Source organism: Lemur catta, chromosome 3, assembly GCF_020740605.2.
Source record: "Lemur catta isolate mLemCat1 chromosome 3, mLemCat1.pri, whole genome shotgun sequence".
Taxonomy (NCBI): Eukaryota; Metazoa; Chordata; class Mammalia; order Primates; family Lemuridae; genus Lemur; species Lemur catta.
Window position 1 is genome coordinate 75007820 of NC_059130.1, and position 19435 is coordinate 75027254.

At 35.4% G+C, this 19435-nt stretch overlaps 1 protein-coding gene across 4 annotated transcripts in view; it reads left to right on the plus strand.

The window, feature by feature from the left end:
- The window catches only part of C3H1orf141 (chromosome 3 C1orf141 homolog), a 39340-nt gene extending 23364 nt beyond the window's left edge, over positions 1–15976 (plus strand). For all 4 annotated transcript variants that reach the window (XM_045547795.1, XM_045547794.1, XM_045547796.1 and 1 more), the window contains exons 5-7: positions 10192–10261; positions 12645–12831; positions 14902–15976. In XM_045547795.1, the coding sequence (XP_045403751.1) occupies positions 10192–10261; positions 12645–12831; positions 14902–15486 (842 nt within the window). In that variant the 3' untranslated portion in view covers positions 15487–15976. The remainder of the gene's footprint in view (positions 1–10191; positions 10262–12644; positions 12832–14901) is intronic.
- Positions 15977–19435: the final 3459 nt, after the last annotated feature.

Genomic DNA, 19435 nt, shown 5'->3' on the forward strand with positions numbered 1-19435 from the left:
CTCTTTCTGTTAAAAGTTGATTCTTTTTTGTATTGCTTTGCCATAATTGTAAAGAGATCTCACTAGGGTGTGCCTACAAACAGCATGGCCCATCGTATTGACTCAGAAGTTCTCCTCCCCTTTAAAGCCAACACCTCCACTACTTCCCTTAATCTATATTCATTGCTCCCTCAATAATTTCTTGTTTGATTCTTCCTGAAATATTTCTTAGACAAGTATAGCATCTGTTTCCGCATCTTCTCCATGAATTTTCAACGTAAGAAATGGTGAGGTACTGAACCAAAGCAGTAGCAATGGGAAGGTAGTGGAGGGCACTGATTAGGGAGAAATTAAATAGTCAGATTTGACAGAATTTGTAAGTGGCTGTATGTGGTGTTTAGAATAATAATCCCCAGATTTCTTCTTTGGAAAACTGAATAAATCATGGTGCTATTAACTGAAATTCCATTAAGTTTGATGTGTTATATTTTCACTATCATTTAGTTTTTAAAATTTTCTAATTTCCCCTATGATTTCTTCTTTGAGTTATGGATTCTTTAGAGGTGTGTTATAAAATTTTGAAATATTGGGAGTTTTCCCAGTTGTCTTACTGTTATTGGTTTCTAATTTAGTTCCATTATGGTCAAAGAACATATTCTGTAGGATTTCAATCCTTCTAAACATCTATTAAGACTTGTTTCAAGGATCATGATATGGTCCATCTTATAGAAAGCACTACCTGTACTTGAAAGAATGTGCATTTAGTAGTTATACAGCAGTATTCTATATGTATATAAATATATAAGTATATTTATAAATACAAAGTATATGTTTATATTATAGATATATAAATATGTAAGTATATGTATAAATTAGGTCAAGGTGGTTGTTAATTTCATTCAGTTGTCTGTGTCTTTACTGTTTTTTTTTATATAGTTATCTATCAATTGTTGAGAGAGAGATGTTAAAATATCTACCTATGATTGTAAAATTGCCCATTTCTCCCTTTGAGTTTGTAAATTTTCACTTCATGTATTTTGGAACTGTCTTATTAGGTGCATATGTATTTATGATTTTTATGTCTTGTGACTTGATCCTTTTTTATTTATATAATGAAATGTCTTTGTTTATCTCTAGTAATACCTATTTTTCTTGAAGTCTATTTTGTCTGATATTAATAGAGCCACTCTAGTCTTCTTATGCATCCTATGCATATAGTATATATTTTTCTGTCAATTTACTTTCAACTTATATTTAAGGTGCATCTCTTATAGACAACATATACCTTTGCGTTTTTTGTTCTTTTCTTTCCTCACAACCTTTCAGACTGAATGAGTCTTGCTTTTTTTTTTTTTGAGACAGAGTCTCACTCTGTTGCCCGGGCTAGAGTCAGTGCCATGGCGTCAGCCTAGCTCACAGCAACCTCAAACTCCTGGGCTTAAGCGATCCTACTGCCTCAGCCTCCTGAGTAGCTGGGACTACAGGCATGCACCACCATGCCCGGCTAATTTTTTCTATATATATTTTTAGTTGGCCAGATAATTTCTTTCTATTTTTTTAGTAGAGACGGGGTCTCACTCTTGCTCAGGCTGGTCTCGAACTCCTGACCTCCAGCGATCCACCCGCCTCGGCCTCCCAGAGTGCTAGGATTACAGGCGTGAGCCACGGTGCCTGGCCTTGCTTTTTTATCTATGTGGAGAATTTCTTTTAATTGGAATGTTTAGTTCATTAATATTTAATATAATTATGGATATGGGTGAAGTTAAGTCTATCATTTTATTCTTACCTTTTTGTTTGTCCCTCTTTTTCTGTTCCTCTGTTTCTCCTTTCCTTCCTTTTTTAGGATTATTTGAATATTTATTAAAATTACATTATAATTTATCTGTTGGCTTTTAGCTATATCTTTGTGCTTGTTTGGGGTTTTTAGTGGTTCCTGTACAGATTAAAATATACATCATCAACTTGTCACAGTCTACTTAGAATAAAATTACACTAAACATAAAGATGTCAAAACCTTTAAATTGTATAGGTCCATTTACTCTCTTCATCCTTTTTACTATAGTTTTTATATATTAATATATTACTATAAACCTTACAAGACAATATTATAATTTTTTCTTTCAATAATCCTGTATGTTTTAAAGAAAGTAAGGGGGTAAAAAATAACCAAATATTCACCAGATCTGATGTTCTTCAGTCTTTACTAAAGATCCAAGTTTCTGGTATCATTTTCCTTAAACCTGAAGAACTTTCCTCAGCATATTTTGTAGTGGAGGTCTGCTGTCAACAAATGCTTTTAGTTTTCTTTTACCTAAAAATGTCTCAGGATATTTTTGAAGGAAATTTTTGTTTGATACAAAATTCTGGCTGATAGTTTTATTTTTCTTTCAGTCTATTAATGATACTCCAATACCTTCTGGCTTTCACGGTTTCTGATGAGAAGTAAGGGGTATTTTGAATTGTTGTTCCCTTGTACGTAACTTGTTGTTTTTCTCTGGCTGCTTTCAAGGTGTTTTCTTAATCTCTGATTTGCAGCAGTTTCACTCTGTGTGTAGGCCTGGTTTTCTTTATATTTATCCTGCTTAGGATTGACTAAGCTTCCGAAATTTGTAAATTTATGTCTTCCACCAAATTAAAGAAGTGTCTGACCATCATTTCTTCAAATATTTTTCCCCATCTACTTCTCTCCTTCTGAGATTCTTATTACACATATGCAGACCTTTCGTTACTGTCCCACAGGTTCCTGGATCTCTATTTTTTATATTAAATAATTTTTATTAATTTATTAATATTTTTAAGTTCCCTGACTCTTTCCTCAGAAATCTCAATTTTGTTTTAAGCTCAACCGGTGAATTTTTACATTTCAGGTATTACATGTTTTAGTTCTACAATTTCCATATTTAAAAATAGTTTCTGTTTCTCTAATAAGATTTCCTGCGTTTTTCCTTCACTTTGAAGATATTTTGCTCTTTCATCAAGTAGAGTTGTAATAGCTGCTATAAAATCTCTTAATTGCAATATCTGGGTCATTTCAGGATGATCTTGTTTGAATTTCTTTTTTGTTAAGGCTAGGTTTCACTTTCCTGGCTCTTTGTGTGTCAGGTTGGATTTATTCTGGAAATTACTACTGTTATATTGTGGAGACTCAGAACTCTGCTATAGTCCTACAAAAAGTATTGTTCTAGGAATTATTTTGATTGGACTCAAAATACAGCAGCAGCTCAAATTTCAGTTCAATTGTTTGATCCTTAGCTGGCTGCTTACAGTTTGCCCTCAACATGCATGGTTCAGGGGTTAGCCAGAGACATGGGCAGGAAGTCTCTTTTACATGGAAGTCTCCCATGCAGGAAATTTCTGATATGTAGAAGATGGGCAAACATCTTTGACTCTCTTCTTTTAAGCATTCTTTTCTCACCTTCCAGCATCTTTGTTTTCCCTAAACTTTGTCCTCTTGTTCTTCTGGCCAAAAATAACACAGGTTTTCTATCAGACTTTTAGATGCCCGGTGTGGTGCCAACTTCAGCATGCCTTCAAGCTAAAAGCCATAAAAATAGCAACATCACCACATGCAAGTCAACTATTCCAAATTTCAATGGTTTTTCTTTGTCACCTGCTTTTGTTCACTCTCCAGGACCTTCAGATCATTTGTGTGTGTTTGTGTGTGTGTGTTGTCTAGAGTTTGTGGGTTTTATCTGAGGGAGAGTAGGTCTGACAAGGGATTATTACTCAGCCATGCTGAATCAGAATTCCCTGGAGATTTTACTACTTCCACCGTCTTTTACTATTGCATTACTTGGTACTCCCTAAAAATTTATAAATAATAGTGGTGATAGGTGTTACTCTTGTCATATCATGTACTAATATAGTACCATTAACTATGATGTTGGGTGTTAGTTTTACATAGATATAATTTTTAAAATAGTATTAAGATATTCTTTATCATATTAAGAACATTTTATCTCTGTAGTTTTATTACAGTTCTTATCAATAATAGTGGTTGAATTTATCAAATGTATTTTTAGTATTGTAGCTATTAAAATAATTACATTATTTTTCTCTTTTTTGGCTTATTGGGTAATGAATTATAATAATATATCTATTAGGAACCTTTAACTTCTTGGTAACTTTATTTGGCCATTGTGAACTGTTCTATTAGTATAGTGTTGGTTAGCATTTTATTTAGAATTTGTGAAAAACTCTGTAGTCCTATGTGAGGTTAGTTTGAAGGCTTCTCATAGTGTGTTATATTTTCAGACTTCGGTGTTAAGACCACGTATGACAGCTTATAAAAAGAACTGAAAAGTGTGTGTTGTTGTTGACTTTTTGATTTAATTGATATTATAGTGCATGTGAATTACTTGTTGCATGAAAATTTACTTATTTATTTATTTGAGACAGAGTCTCGCTATGTTGCCCTGGCTAGAATGCCCTAACGTCAGCCTAGCTCATAGCAACCTCAAAGTCCTGGGCTCAAGCGATCCTACTGCCTCAGCCTCCCAAGTAGCTGGGACTACAGGAATGTGCCACCATGCCTGGCTAATTTTTCTCTATATATATTTTTTAGCTGTCCATATAATTTCTTTCTATTTTTAGTAGAGACGGGGTCTCACTCTTACTCAGGCTGGTCTCGAACTCCTGAGCTCAAACAATCCGCCTGCCTCGGCCTCCCAGAGTGCTAGGATTACAGGCGTGAGCCACTGCACCCAGCCTGTTTACTATTTTAAACTATCTTTTAAAGATAGTTATTTGAAACTTCTTTACATTTCTTTTAGGAATTATTGGTATGCTCAAATTTTCTACTTCTCATGGCAATTTTAGAAATCTTTCTTTATGATAAAGTTGCTCTGTTTGTCTTTCAAGACATCCTCTCACAACTGTCTTTCTTACCTATTTAAACTTATTTTTTATACCCAATAGATAATAAATGCCTCCCTGATCTAAATACACTGTTTTTCTGACTGTCTTATGAAACTCTAAGTTTGTATTGTTGACCTCTCCTGAAATGTCCTCATCTTTAAATCTTAGCATAAAGTTCTTCCTCTTCTGTGAAATCTTTCCTGTCTATTGATATCCCTTTCTTCTAAACTCTTCTTCATTTATAGATTATATTGATTGATTTGCTTCTTAGTAATATTACTTACTTACATTACTTACTATTATTTGTGTATACTAATCATATCTATCTAATAAAAATATGAGCTCTTTATGGCCTAGATTTTTTTCATACACCTTATTTTTATTTCATATTATCCAGAACTAGATATATTCTGTGTAAAGAAAGATTATAGATCATAAACAATTATTTATTTGGCTTGTTGATGAAGAGTCACAAATTATGCAGTTTATATTTACATACAGATATTTTAGATATCTAGATATGTGTATTTTAATAAAAATATATGGACCCAATCTAAGATGCTAACCTAGGAAAAGCTGGATTATTTTTTTTTCCAGTTTTTTCCCTTTTACTCAGAACTGTTCTGCTGTATTTATTTAATGTTGGAGAGAGTAAAGCTTCTGTTAAAACAGAGAAGGCTTTTTTTTCCCCTGCAGTATTCGAATTTAGACTTTCCCTGAATTTGGAGAAACAAATTTTATATGAATAGAAAAGCTTTGAGACAAAGGAAATAAAAGTTAGTAAAAAGTGTGAGCATAGGCAAATCTCTTAATTTCTATAGGTTTGTTTCCTTATCCACAAAGTGGTAATGATAATGCCCACTTCATAGGAGTTTTTTTGGGGATTAAATAAAACTTTATATTTGAAAGTATTTAAGGAAACAGACAGCTATTAGTTATCACAGATAGTCCAAATATGAATAACCAAGTATAAATTATTTATTTAATATACACATAGAAAGAAATTTCTAAGATAGTTTTATACTTTTCTGATATTTAGGAGGAAAATGCAGAGCCCTTGCAGGTTCCATATTCACAGCAGAAACAAGCATGTGGAAAATTGCGGAGTTCTACAGTCTTTTCTCCTGTAGTTAACATTCAATCTAATGCTTATGAAAAGGAAAGAGACTCTACTTTATTAACAGGTATACAAATTACATGTTCATATTGAAATAACTGAAAGGTAACTGCATCTAAATTTAGGATATAAGCATTAAAAAATCTTCGACCAATGACTATCAGTCTTTGATCATACTGATATTTCATAGTATTTCATGACTTAATAACATCTGAAGACCGTTACATAAATGATTCCTTAGCATGGCATATAAGGTCTTTCCGGCCTCCTATTCTGACTCTTTAAACTTTCCATACCACACTGATTCCAGTCATATTTAACAGGCTGTTTCAACTACTGCGTGAGTTGATTTATTCTATTTTCTATGCTCAAAACATACTTATCCACCTGCTAGATTCCTGTTCATCTTTAATAGTTAGAAGGCTTTTAAAAGCAATTAAAAGAAAATCCAACGGCCTCTAACTTAAACAATAAAGATTCTTCTTCCCTCAAATAACAAGAAGTCCATCAATAAGGCAGTTGCACAGTCGGTTAATTCAGGGCACACTATCCTTTAAGGTTCCACTCAGGTGTCACATCTTCTCTGAAGTGTTCCCTGAGAACAGTGGCAGGATGTTCTACTCTTTCAGCAAAGCAATCACTCTTTATAAAATTTCTTAAGCCTCTCCACAGAAGCATTTTATACTCCTTTTATCAAAGTCCCAAATTAAGATTTCTGGGAAAGTTGCCAACATAAATACAAGTTTATCCTGGTCAAAATGAATAACAAAAGAAGAAAAGTGGAGAAGAAAAAATTATTAAATTGAAAGTAGGACATTTTATCCCAGACTCAAAGAAAATCTGCCATGTATTACAATATGAAGCAGTTTGAAAGAATATTCCAGAAATCAATGCACAGTTCCACTTCCTGGGAGAAAGGAGCAACATTGAAAGAGCCAACAGAGTTAGAATCTGTTCTGAAAACACCCTATTAGCCACCCACCCCACTGCACACACTCACGTGCACACACACACATTCAACTTAAACAAAAGGGGTTTGTTATCAGTGATGGGTAACAGAATGATGGGAAATCCTCTCCTTGGGATTCCTTTCCTCATTGCAGGTCAACAGCTTTCCATGTCTGTGTTAGCAGTATTTTGAGAAAAATGTAATGGCCATAATAGTTATTTCTTTTTCTGGCTTCCTCATATTGCTTTAGATGTACTCAGAGTCACGGTAAAAGCTCCTAAATTGGAGGAGAAAAGTCTTGAAGGGAGGGTTGACAGTAGAAAAGACAAAATACAATTTCCTAGGAGCCATGTTTGGAAGTATGAATAATAGCTATGAAGATAATGGTGGAAAGACAAAACATGACCTCATCAAACAGCATGTGAGCCACGAGGCCTTTCTTTGACTAAATGCCTCCCCAGACTGACTTGCTTACCTCAAGAAAGAGGTAGGAAAAAAAGGAAACCCAAGTGACGCCTCACACGTAAATACACAGAGTACCCCCTGCCCCCTGCCCCACCATCACCTTAGAGTCATGACAAGGTTTCACAGAACACACAGTGCACAGAAACAAATTTTTCTGTGATTTATCAGGGTTCCAGCTTCCTTACAGCCTACTTAGGCAGCTGAATGCCTAACTTGTAACATAAGGGAACAACATCAGCATTTACCTATTAATTTCTAATGAGAGAATTTAATAGTGCCCAGGTAAACAGGGAAAGTATCCAAAGAAAATTTACCCGTGTTATTTTTGGGCAAATATAAGCCCAGATTTAAGTGACCTGATTCAAAGTTGAGCAGAAAGAAAATCAAGAACAAAACATGGGACCTATGTAAAAATTCTGTAGCAAAGACAGGAAATAACTTAAAAGTTAGCTAATGGTCCCATTTTGGTAGGATTTGTACCCCAGGAAACAGGAGAAATTTTAGACAAAAATTGTTCTATGTGCTGAAAAAATTTTAAAAAATAAGAATTCTATGAAATAAAATCTGAAAATGTAACAGATAATCTTCAAGGATAAAATGATGCCACCAGAGCTAACAAATATTTTTAAAGAAACAGGTAATGCTAACACAGAACTTAAAATGATATTAAAAGCAGCAAAGAGTAGAATAAACATTTGAGTAAACCAAATTAAAGATCTGAAGTGCAGGTTTAAGAAAATCACACAGAATGCGGTGTAAGAGGACAAATATGGGACCAGATTAGACAAGACAGTATATTGAGAGAAGAAAACAGATATCCAACACTGAAATAACCAGTGTGTTTGAAGGAGATAACAGAACAAATGGAATGAACGGACTGAAAATGTGGATTCAAAAACCATGTTAGAATAATGAAAATACTCTCTATCTTGATTTTACTTACATTAGTGTATGTGTTTGTCAAAATTTATCAAACTGTACATTTAAAATGTGTGTATTTTACTGTACGTAATTTATACCTCAATAAAGCAAAGTTTAAAAGAAAAATAAAGACTTACACTATAAAAGTGTAAAACTCCAAAAATATAATAGATTACAATAACTAAGAAAGACCTGGACAAATGCAGCAAATATTAATAATACTTCATTTAAAATACAAAAGAAGATTAGTTTTTAAAGTCAATGCTAATTAAATATATAACACAATTTATCAAAGTATGTGCTCATCAGTGTCCACTTACATTTTTCCTGAAGGATATCCTTCAGTAATTCTTACAGGAGTGATCCGTTAGTTGTTAACTCTTCTGAATTGCCTTTATTTTGCTATTACTATTGAATGATAGTTTAGTTGATGTAAATTTTTAGGTTATAAATTATTTTCTTTCAGCACTTTAAAGGTACAACTTTATTATCTTTGGGAATCAATTATAGATTAGAATTTTGTTCTTGGTCTAATTGCCAATCCTCTGTAGAAAAACTGTCTGGTAGTTTTAGAATTTTATGATCTGTTTTCTGGTTGTTTTTTTTTTGAAACAGAGTCTTGCTCCACTAGCATGTCTTATCCAAACCATAGCAACAGCCTTCTAATTACTCCATTGCCACTCATGTTAGCCCTTACCCCACAGATTATCCATCTTTGAGCAGACAGAGTGATCTTTCTAAAGCATAAATCAAACTACTTCTGTTGAAAACCCTCCAAAAGATCACTATTGTTACCAGAGTAATATCTTAACCCTTCACCATGGCTTATGACTTGGCCCTGCTACCTGCCTCATGTCATCCTACTCCCCGCCCCCATTCCCTACACCCCAGCATCGCTGGCCTCTCAGCATGCCAACCTGGTTTCACAGCAAGACCTCCACACTTGCTGTTTCCTCTGCCTGGTGGGCTGTTCCCCCAGCTCTTGACCTGGCTGCCTCCTCTTTACTCAGATTTCAACTCAAATATCCCCTCTTGGGAGAGGCCTTCTATTGCCACTCTAGTTTTTATTCTTCCATAGTATTTACAAGTATTTGAAGTTATTTTATATATGTATCTGTTGGTTGGTTTACTTGTTTACTGACTGTTTCCTCCCTCTAGAACAGAGCTTCCCAACCAGTATACTGAGTAACCTATTGTGCCTGGAGGGGGTTATAGGTGTGCTGAAATATTAATTCCTTGGCCTTCAAAACTGCTCATTTGGCCTTATGGTGGCCTACCACAAGTATTAAGAGACTTAAGAATTTATGCCAGTGTACTGTACAAGTAATATTAAGTGGAATGTTTGCCATGATGTGAAAAAGGTTAGGAAGTATGGCACTAGAATATCAATTACTTGAGGACAGGAAAAAGCTGATATTGTTGCTAATAGCATATGTGTATGAGAACACTTAGGACAGTTGAAAAATTCTGGAGTGGCCACCAGGCATATTTGGAAGAGTTCAACCTTGGACACTTCCTTCATGCCAGGTGGCAAGATTTGTTTGATATCCACTAACTGACCTCCCTTTATACCAATGGTGTTGACTATTTGAGGCTTCCTACTGGTTAATAATGACTTCATGTGTTAGAGAGATTTGGAAATTTAGGAATGCTTTTCTTCCACAAAATAATCTCCAATATCACTTTTATATTTGATCTGTCTTGGCCAAATATTAGAAGCTTGATCTCATTCTTTTCCAATTCTATCTTGTTCACTCAAGAAGTGTTTGCTGAGTAGCTACTATCGATCAGGCACTATACCAGGTGCTTTCCATATGCTATTTGAAATTATAAAACACTTCACAAAAGATATTTTCTAAATGCCATAATATATGTCTTTTATGAAAATCTTTTGTAATTTCAGCTCAAATTGAAAAGAAGACTAGGAAATCATTGGATTCTGTTGACCATTTAGAAGATTATATAAATAAAAGGTAATTTATTTTAAAATTTTAAATATTTTATTCTGTTCAATATTTCTAGTAGCATGCTTTCTGCCTTCTGTTTTATAATAGATCAGAATGAATTTATTCTGCCTTATTTTTTTTGATGAATGAAGTAGAAATTTTATTTCCAAGCTCTTCAAAGATTATTACAAACACAAATAATGTATCCTTCCAAAAGTGTTCCAATTAAATCAAAGGCACATCATCAAAGTAAAACACTTGTGACATTATGAATTCTTTGAGGTTGTACTATTTTCACATTATGTTGTTTTTAACCATTTACAAGGTTCTGTAGGTCACATTTGAAATGTTCTTAAACATATGAAATAATACGGTATTTTTTTAAAGTACAGCTACAAAGTAGAGGAACATAAAGATACAAAGACTGATTCTGCTTCATGTACACAACATAACATTTATCTTTCCAAACAAGTTTGCTAAAAGACAGCTCCCATGTGTAGTGTTAAAAATAAAACAATCTTCTCATTTAGAAAAATCAGGACGTCATTTGATTAATAAAGCCTATTCTTCTCTCCCAATTTTTACTTTCTTGTCTTCATTTAGAAATTGTAAATTTGTAAGAAAAGAATAACTTTAGCTATGGTATAAAAATCTTTGTCAGGAAAAACAATTACAAATATTTAATTTTTTTAACAAACAAAAATGTTTCCTTCCCAAAAGGTGAACATTCAATAAATAAAACATACATGTCATTCCAGTCACAGAAACATCAGTAATTCACTTATGAAAGGTGTGCATTTTGGCATATTTGGTGGTAAGGGTTCTTTTTTTTTTTTTTTTGTCTTAAGGATGAAGCACTTCACCAACAGAACCAGGCCGTTATTATTTAAAACTGTACTCCTTCACTCAGTTTCTTTATTTTAGTAGAAACTCATCAATTCCTGTAGAATTTTGGCTATAGGTTCAGGCCACAGGAAAGGACTGAAATATCTATTTGGATAGGGACAAGTGCTTTCTTGAGACTTGGAGGCAATCATTCATCACTTTGTACTTGAAGGCATTCCACAGAGACCGTCTTCCCTAAATTCTTCAGAGTAAAGCTGAAGGGGTGCGTCCAGCTGGACTGCCAACCAGCAGGGCCTCCTTGCAGGCGTCCTGCATGTAGCACTGCTGAAGCTCTGCAGCTGCCCGAGAGACCTGACTTTCCTTGGTTTGAGCCCGTGTTCACCCAGCAACGTCTGAGAGGCTCCTCCAGACAAGGAGTCCTTGATCCACGCCATGGAGGCCTCCAGCTTGAGCTGCTCCACCAGGCTTTGCGGGGTGCTTGCGCTGGCTCTGGGATTCTGCCTTATTATTAACATTTAGTCCACAGTACAATGCGGACTGCTCAGCTACTAGGCATCACATCCAGACCTTGAGCTGAGTCAAATGGAGAGAAAGACATGAAAAAATGAATGGAGAGTATACAATTATGTTTTTGTAGTAGACACACAAATTTAATTACACTACTACATGAATGTGAAAAAAGTAGGTTCTTTTTTTTTTGGATAAAGTTCTAATTTTTCTCATAGACCCCTCAACCTCTGTGTAATGAAAACAAAAATCATTAGTTCAGTGTGTTTTAAACTTTGTTTGGAGCAATAATGAACAGCCTCTTTAGGCTTAAATCAGTTGTTCTGTTTTTTTCCAAGACAGTATCTATACTGCTGCCAGGATTGGTGATCACAGGTCCTATTTTTAGATGTTCTGTGACTATTTACATCTGTGGTACATGAACTCATGGTCTATTCTCTCTGAACTTGGATAGGGTCCACTCTCAATTGTCATTGGTGTGGTAGAATCCTCTGAGTCTCTGTCATGTCCTTCATCTGTCCTTAGCTGAGGCTGTCCAGACCTTGCTTATGCCAAATCTTTGCTACAGATTATCACAGCCTTGCAATAGCAAGCCCCGTGGCAAACCTAAACTCAATGTCTTTGTCCCATGTGAGCCAAGGGAGACTTGGTATAAAACCTACATCCTCTCTCTGCCTGACCACACTATTCTATCCTCTTAACAAAGCTGGGGCCACCCTTTGATGGCATGAAGCTGCCGTGTGAAGCTTCTTCCAGAATTTCAGCAAAGGATGTAGCAAATATCTCTCTATCTTTGGTTTTCTCCTCAACCTACATAATATTATGCCCTCCCCCCCAGTCCAAAGAGGCACACATATAACTATTTTGCTTCCACCTCTGCTTTTGCTGTTTTCTCCAGGAAAGGCAAGAAGGGATGCTCTTGTCAATCTGAAAGTCTATGGGAGAGAGGTTGGTGCAGATGTTGGCAGTGACTTCTAGGGATAAGGGGAAGTAGACAAGAACTAACAAGCTGAAATCAGCCCTATAAACATCTCCCTGAACTTGTGTTTATTTTCAGAGGAAAATCTCCACAGGTGAATGATTTTAATACGAAAGAAAATAAATCTATCAGAAATGATCAATTAAATGAGTATCATTCAGTAAGAAAGAAAAGCTTGCTCCCTTTGTGCTTTGAGGATGAGTTGAAAAATCCAAATGCCAAGATAATCAACATCAGTCCAGCAAAGACAGTAACTTCTCAGATGGTAATAAGAATATCTACTATTGTTCAGTAACTATGCGTAGTAATACTACTTATGGGAATCACCCATATATTCTAGGGACAGAATCTTTGATAAATCCTTCTTACCTCTTGGTTTCACATTCCAACGTGATAACAACCCTTAAGTTCTTAATGCTCTTTTTTAGAACCATTCTCTCAAAACTGGTGATTCCTTTGCACCGGCTGAAAATGTTGTGTTTTTCTTTATGAAGAAGGGTTTATCAAATTTGCTTGATTAGAAAAGGCATATAAAATAGAACTGGTATTTTTTAAAATGACTGGACCATGTGTTCATTTTTCTAATAATCTATTTTAGCTATTTCAACCGGAAAGCACATTTATTAAAGGCTATGTGGTAGCTCACAGAGTCTCTAGGAAAGCTAGAGAGACAGTCTGCCTTGAAAGCTATCTAGTTAGTGATCACTCCAGACTGCTCCCCTGGGGCCCATGCTATTGTCATACCTAACAGTTTACAACTCTGATGCTGGGCAGGGAAAACTCTTTGTAAGACCTTTGCCACTGCTGCCCTTCAAAGCTAGACATAGCTCCCACCGCTCCCACTAGAATAGTTTTCACAGTGATTTTTCACAGTGCTTGCTTTTTTTGAACTGAAGAGTTTCATAAGTGTACCTGATTGACAGAGCCTAGATCAGACACCTATACCTTAATTAGAGAGGCCAACAAAGATAGTTTTTGCTTCTACTTAAGAGTATATAGGCCGGGCACGGTGGCTCACGCCTGTAATCCTAGCACTCTGGGAGGCCAAGGCGGGCAGATTGTTTGAGCTCAGGAGTTCAAGACCAGCCTGAGCCTCTAGTGAGACCCCGTCTCTACTAGAAATAGAAATTATTTGGACAGCTAAAAATATATATAGAAAAAATTAGCCGGGCATGGTGAGCACATGCCTGTAGTCCCAGCTACTTGAGAGGCTGAGGCAGGAGAATCGCTTGAGCCCAGGAGTTTGAGGTTGCTGTGAGCTATGCTGACGCCAGGGCACTCTAGTCCGGGTAACAGAGTGAGACACTGTCTCAAAAAAGAAAAAAAAATAGAGTATATAGCCTTGTAAGGTGGAAAATTCCTTAAGATGTTGGACAGACCAAAAATATGACCAACTTTCATTACTGTGGCTAAGTAGGCAATATTTGCATTACTAGTGGATTGCAAAATAGATTAGTTGTCATCTTTTCAGTAATCATGAGTATCAATGTACATTTCACACTAAGTATACTAATGTACAATGATCTAATGTCCAATTTCACTAATTATATTTTTAATGAAAAGTAAGAATTATTGACTTAATATTTTCAAACTAAATACTAATAATATGCATATTTGACTAGTTTCTTTGGTGTTAATCTTTTTTCCCTAATAATGGAAATGTGAAAAAAAGTTTAAAGAGTAGCTCATACATAGATTTCGCTATTACTGTGATTTTAAAAAATGGTCTATTTTTAATTTAGTCTATTACTTTGGCTATTTTATTCCAAATATATATTGAGCACTTTTATGTGCCAGGTGTTGTGCTAACAGTTGGGATACAATAATAAGTATAACATCTGTGGAGATAATTTTAAATTTTTTGAATCATTTACTAGAATATCCAGACTTCATAATTTTGGCTTGTAATCAGTCTCTTATCATCTTTGACTCAATTCATTTTTTGGTATGCTTTTTAATTTTTAGAACGTAGAAATCTAAGATATTCCAGAACAATGTTCCATCCTACCAACCACCTTATTTCCCAATGACAATATCTCAAACATTTAAGAAATGTATTTATGCTTTCATATTCTACTTTTTTTAAAAAAGGATTTAAGAAGGCCAAAAGTTCAGATTTATCCCGAACACCTCTATAGAATATTAAGAAGCGAAGGAAGTATGTCACATACAAGTCCATCATTTTTATGTATTTGAATACCACTATTGTTCCTATTAAATACTTCTATGTAGCCATTGTAAAAATATTTACAATTTTATTTTCATGTTTAAAAATATAAGCAGCTTTCTTGCCTCAATATTCTTATGACTAAGTACTTTTTTCTTTAATCCACAGGAACAAAGTGACACAAATCCCATAATTTTTCATGACACAAAATATGTACAAATGTTACTTTTGACAAGAAATAGGTTTTCTCCCCATCTTTTGGGAAATGAAAACATTTACCCACGTGAAAGAACAAATGTTGCTCTAGAAAGAAATTGTGAAATCCTCAAATCTTTAATTGGTGATCAATCTGTTACTCCTTCCAAACCCAGAAAAACTACGCCTACAGCAAGGAGAAAGGGTGTACAAACCATATCTTTTGAAGTGGGCCGCAGAACTGTAGATGATGCACTAAGGAAGAAAACCAATAAGCGATCATTAGAAAACAGATCTTGCAATACATTCTATAATTTCTCGCAGAGTTTTTCCAGCCTAACAAAAAAAATTGTGGATTATCTTGATAAAACTGCTGTTCAAGAAATGAGCACTAAAACTGGAAAATTTGAAAGAATGTTTTCTGCAGTAAAACCAAGGAACACACACAAATTCAGTGCCTCACCTGTCAAATATTACCCAAAACCTTTTAAAAATATGCATGAACTAAATAATGTAACACCACTGGATGATTTGTTAAACTTGCCAAGTGAAAATTGAATGCCTCACAAAATATCACTTATACAGCAATGTTTGGGTAACAAGAAGCAAATAACCAAGTTCCAAGATCATAGAAGAAATTATTATCCAAATTGTAATGTTCTAATGGATGGTATCAGAAAGCAAGGCATAGAAATTGGAGTTACAAATCAGCAGTGGTCTATTCAAGAACAATCAATATTTTTGGTAAATAATAGGACAAAATTAGGAAATAATTTTCAACAAGAGGAACTAGTTCATAACTTTGTATTATCTCAATTTGTTGGTCAGTCATCAGCATTTCTACAGTAAAATCTGATTTGGGACCAAGAATGTCATAGACTGACTCTGGAAATTTGGTATTGGACATCAAATAACTTAAATAACCTTGTTATTTAACTGAATATCAAATAAGACAAATGTACCATTAACTTAATGAATATGAAATTAATCATATATTGGCAATTTAGGTAATCATGGAATTAGCAATTCATGCAATTAAAAGGCTTTATAAGATTTCAAATAGCTTTTTCTATGAATTGATGTTGGAACTTCATTACTATGTGATGCTTTTTCCAAATATAACTAACTTTTCTCTGAATTATTAAATAATCTAAAAGAATAACTTATCCTCAATAAGGTAAATAATTTTGGTAGCAAGTCCTATAAAGTGTTGAACATTTTAAAGGATATTATTACATTACTATTTTTAATATTTTGCTGTTTGTTTCTCATTAACTGCTCATTAACTCAAACAGTAGAAAGGCAGAATTTGGCTGGGCATGGTGGCTCATGCCTATAATCCCAGCACTTTGGGAGACCAAGGCTGTAGGATCACTTGAAGCCAGGAGTTCAAGATCAGTCTGGGCAACCTTTTGTTTGTCACAAAAAAAAATTAAAAATTAGCTAGGTGTGGTAGAGCATGCCTATAGTCCTAGTTATTCAGGAGGCTGAGGTGGGAGGATTGCCTGAGCCCAGGAGTTCGAGGTTGCAGTGAGCTATGACTGCACCATGGTACTCCAGCCTGGGTGACAGAGTGAGACTCTGTCTCAAAAAAAAAAAAAAAAAAAAAAAAAAGAGCAGAGTTTAACTTAGAAACATGTTACATTCCAAAAGTTCATTTTTAATCCATTTGTTTGGAATTCAGAGTGTATTTCACATAAAAATAATCCTGGAAGTGACAAATTTCAAGATAACTCACAAAAGCTTACTTATTTATTTCGTAGAGTTTATGTGAAAATAGTAAAAAGCAATAATTTTATAATTCCAAGAATTAAAAGAGAAAACTGAGGAAGAAGGGAACTTTTCACAACCAGAGGCAGGTTTGGACCCTCAAATAGAATGACAAGGAGAGAAAATGGAAATAGGAGAAGAGAGATGTAACTGGAGACTGAGTGAATAAGAGAATAGAAAGAGAAAAAAAACTTAAGGTAAGGTGTAAGGCTCAGGTGTGTAGGAGGTACAGGAAAAGCATACAAGGTTTCCTTTCTTCTAGGGTAGGAAAAGCTATAGCAGCTCAAGTCACGACGTCATCTTGCTTTTTTTCCCACCTTTGTTTGCTGGTTGCTATCATCCATTCTCCCCGTTTTCCCTCACTGCAAAACAGAACGGTTTCCCTAACTACCCTTCTGGGTCAGAAGATAAGACACAAACTCTTTTTAAGCACTAACAATAAGAATAACAAGAATTAGAAAATATACCTAATAATAGTACAAGTAATAATGGTAGTTTCCATTCAATATAAGAGAAACAAATGTGGGCCTTGGAACGGGGCAGATGGGAGTGAACATGGGAAGATAATGTAAACTAAGCCTCAATTTATTGCATTCCCACTTTAAAATGGGGAAAACAATAACTTATTGCAATATTACTGTTTTCAGGATTAAATAAAATAACTTGTAGTACTTTGAGTCATATAGCATTCAATAAAAATTCCCTTTCTTCTCCCACCCTTTCCCTTTAGGCCAGCAGTTAATGTAAGTGTAACTTTTTAAAAGATGTTGCCAGAAGTCCCTCACTCCAATATTTTCCAAATTAAATGCTAAACCTAACTATGGTATTCAGACTTTAGCCCAAGGTAGGTTCAAATTACAACTGAAGATTTTCAGATTCATTATTTTTGGAAGTTTCTGCTGGAGTTTGTGACACTAAATCAACTTAAAAATTCCATTTGGCTGAGGATTCTCCGTTAAAGCAGCTGGAGGGCTGGGAGTAGTGGATTCTGAGAAGACAGCAACCTCGGCTCAATACCTTTCTCTTCTACTTTTATCTTTATTCTATCGTCTCCTAAACCAATCAGCTTCTGGGGTCTTCACACAGTGGGGTGCAAAGCCAGACCTGGTTTCTTTTCTGTTGCTGAGATCTGAGTATGGCCTTGGAGGCCAGTCTGAGCACCAGGACAACGATGGAATCTGTGCTGTATCCTGAGACTAGCTTAGGCTCTGTAGATTACACCAGGGAAAGGTTGGACTTTGATTCTGTGTAAATGCTCCCGTTCTCATTGGTCCCCACGAGGTCAAGAAGGAGCCATTAAGCCTATGAGAAAACTAAGTCAGAGATCCATGAATTTTCTTTCAGATGCCTCATCAGGGGACTGTGGTCTGCTTGTTTCTGTTAAATTAAATAAGGAGAAGGCCATTAGCTCGAGGATGTCTCCATATTTTGAGTTTCTACGTAGTTCATTGCAACCTAACTTAGTATATAGGCAAACTGAAACTTGGGAGTATCACAAATAGCTGAGTTTCAGCCAATCACGAGCAGCCAGGTTTCAGCCAGTCATAGGCAGCAAACTCATCACACTGTGGCTACATAGAGCAGATGCATGGTTGTAGCCAATCGGATCATTTCTCTACTTTGTCTCTGTGTTCAACCTGTAAAAGCTTCCTGCTCACACTGCTCAATGGAGTCCTCTGAACCTCTTCTGTTTCTGAGTGCTGCCTGATTTATGAATTGTTCTTTGTTCAAATAAACTCTGAAATTTAATCTGTCTAAAGTTTTTCTTTTAACATTTCTAGAACACCAGCCCATAGTGGGCAAGACTTTTACCTTCCCCCACTTACGGGACTATGGTCTCTAAGGTACCGCAATAAACAGACTTGAGCTTCCCTGAGCCAACTACAAAAAATAGTAGCCCATCTAAAAGGATCTAGCAGCCAAATGAAATTTGTATCTTGACCACATCATGTTCTTAGAGTTAACTTAATATAATGATTAATACATATTTTAGGGCCCCTGGATGCAAAATTAGCACTATTTACCAACACTCCCAGAAGCTAAAAAGGTACAGCATTGAAGCAATCTCATAAAGGTGGGAGCAGGATTTCCCTGACAGATGCCAGTCTGCTCTCCAGGGGATAATAGATACACCCATGACTGACCATAAACGTAATGATTAAGCTCAAAAGGTAAGGGAAAATTAGGAAAGAATACTTATTTCCCCACACCTCTTATTTCTCAGTGGGGAGAGCATCTTCTCTATAGTAACACCCATGGCTTCCCACCCCGCACATTACTTATTTTCCCCTACTGAGGGGTGCAAAGCTTGATTAGAGAAAATAGCAATTAGTCCAAGTTTCTTGACTGGGTAAGACTAATCTATTAAAAAATTGTAAGCAGTAGGGAATTGATTCCTTTTTTCCTTTTTTTTTTTTTTTTTTGCCCCAATTTAGAGAGAACAGCAATCCTTGGTAAATGTGTGCATTTAGTAGTCTCAAATGGTCCATACTGGGTGGGCAATCCCACACTTGGAGATGAGGCAGCAAAACACCCTAAGTCATTTTATCTCCTGAACTTAAGCCACGCTGTCCAAACAGCTCAAACTGTGTTATGATTGCTATCAACCTACCCACTGCATCTGTCTCTCAGTTGCTTTCAAACTTGGGTGGGGAATATGGGCATTATTTTTTAGCCCCCCTCAAACCCCAGTACATATCTTCCAATGTACTTTCCCAAAAGGCAGCTTGTCAAAAAT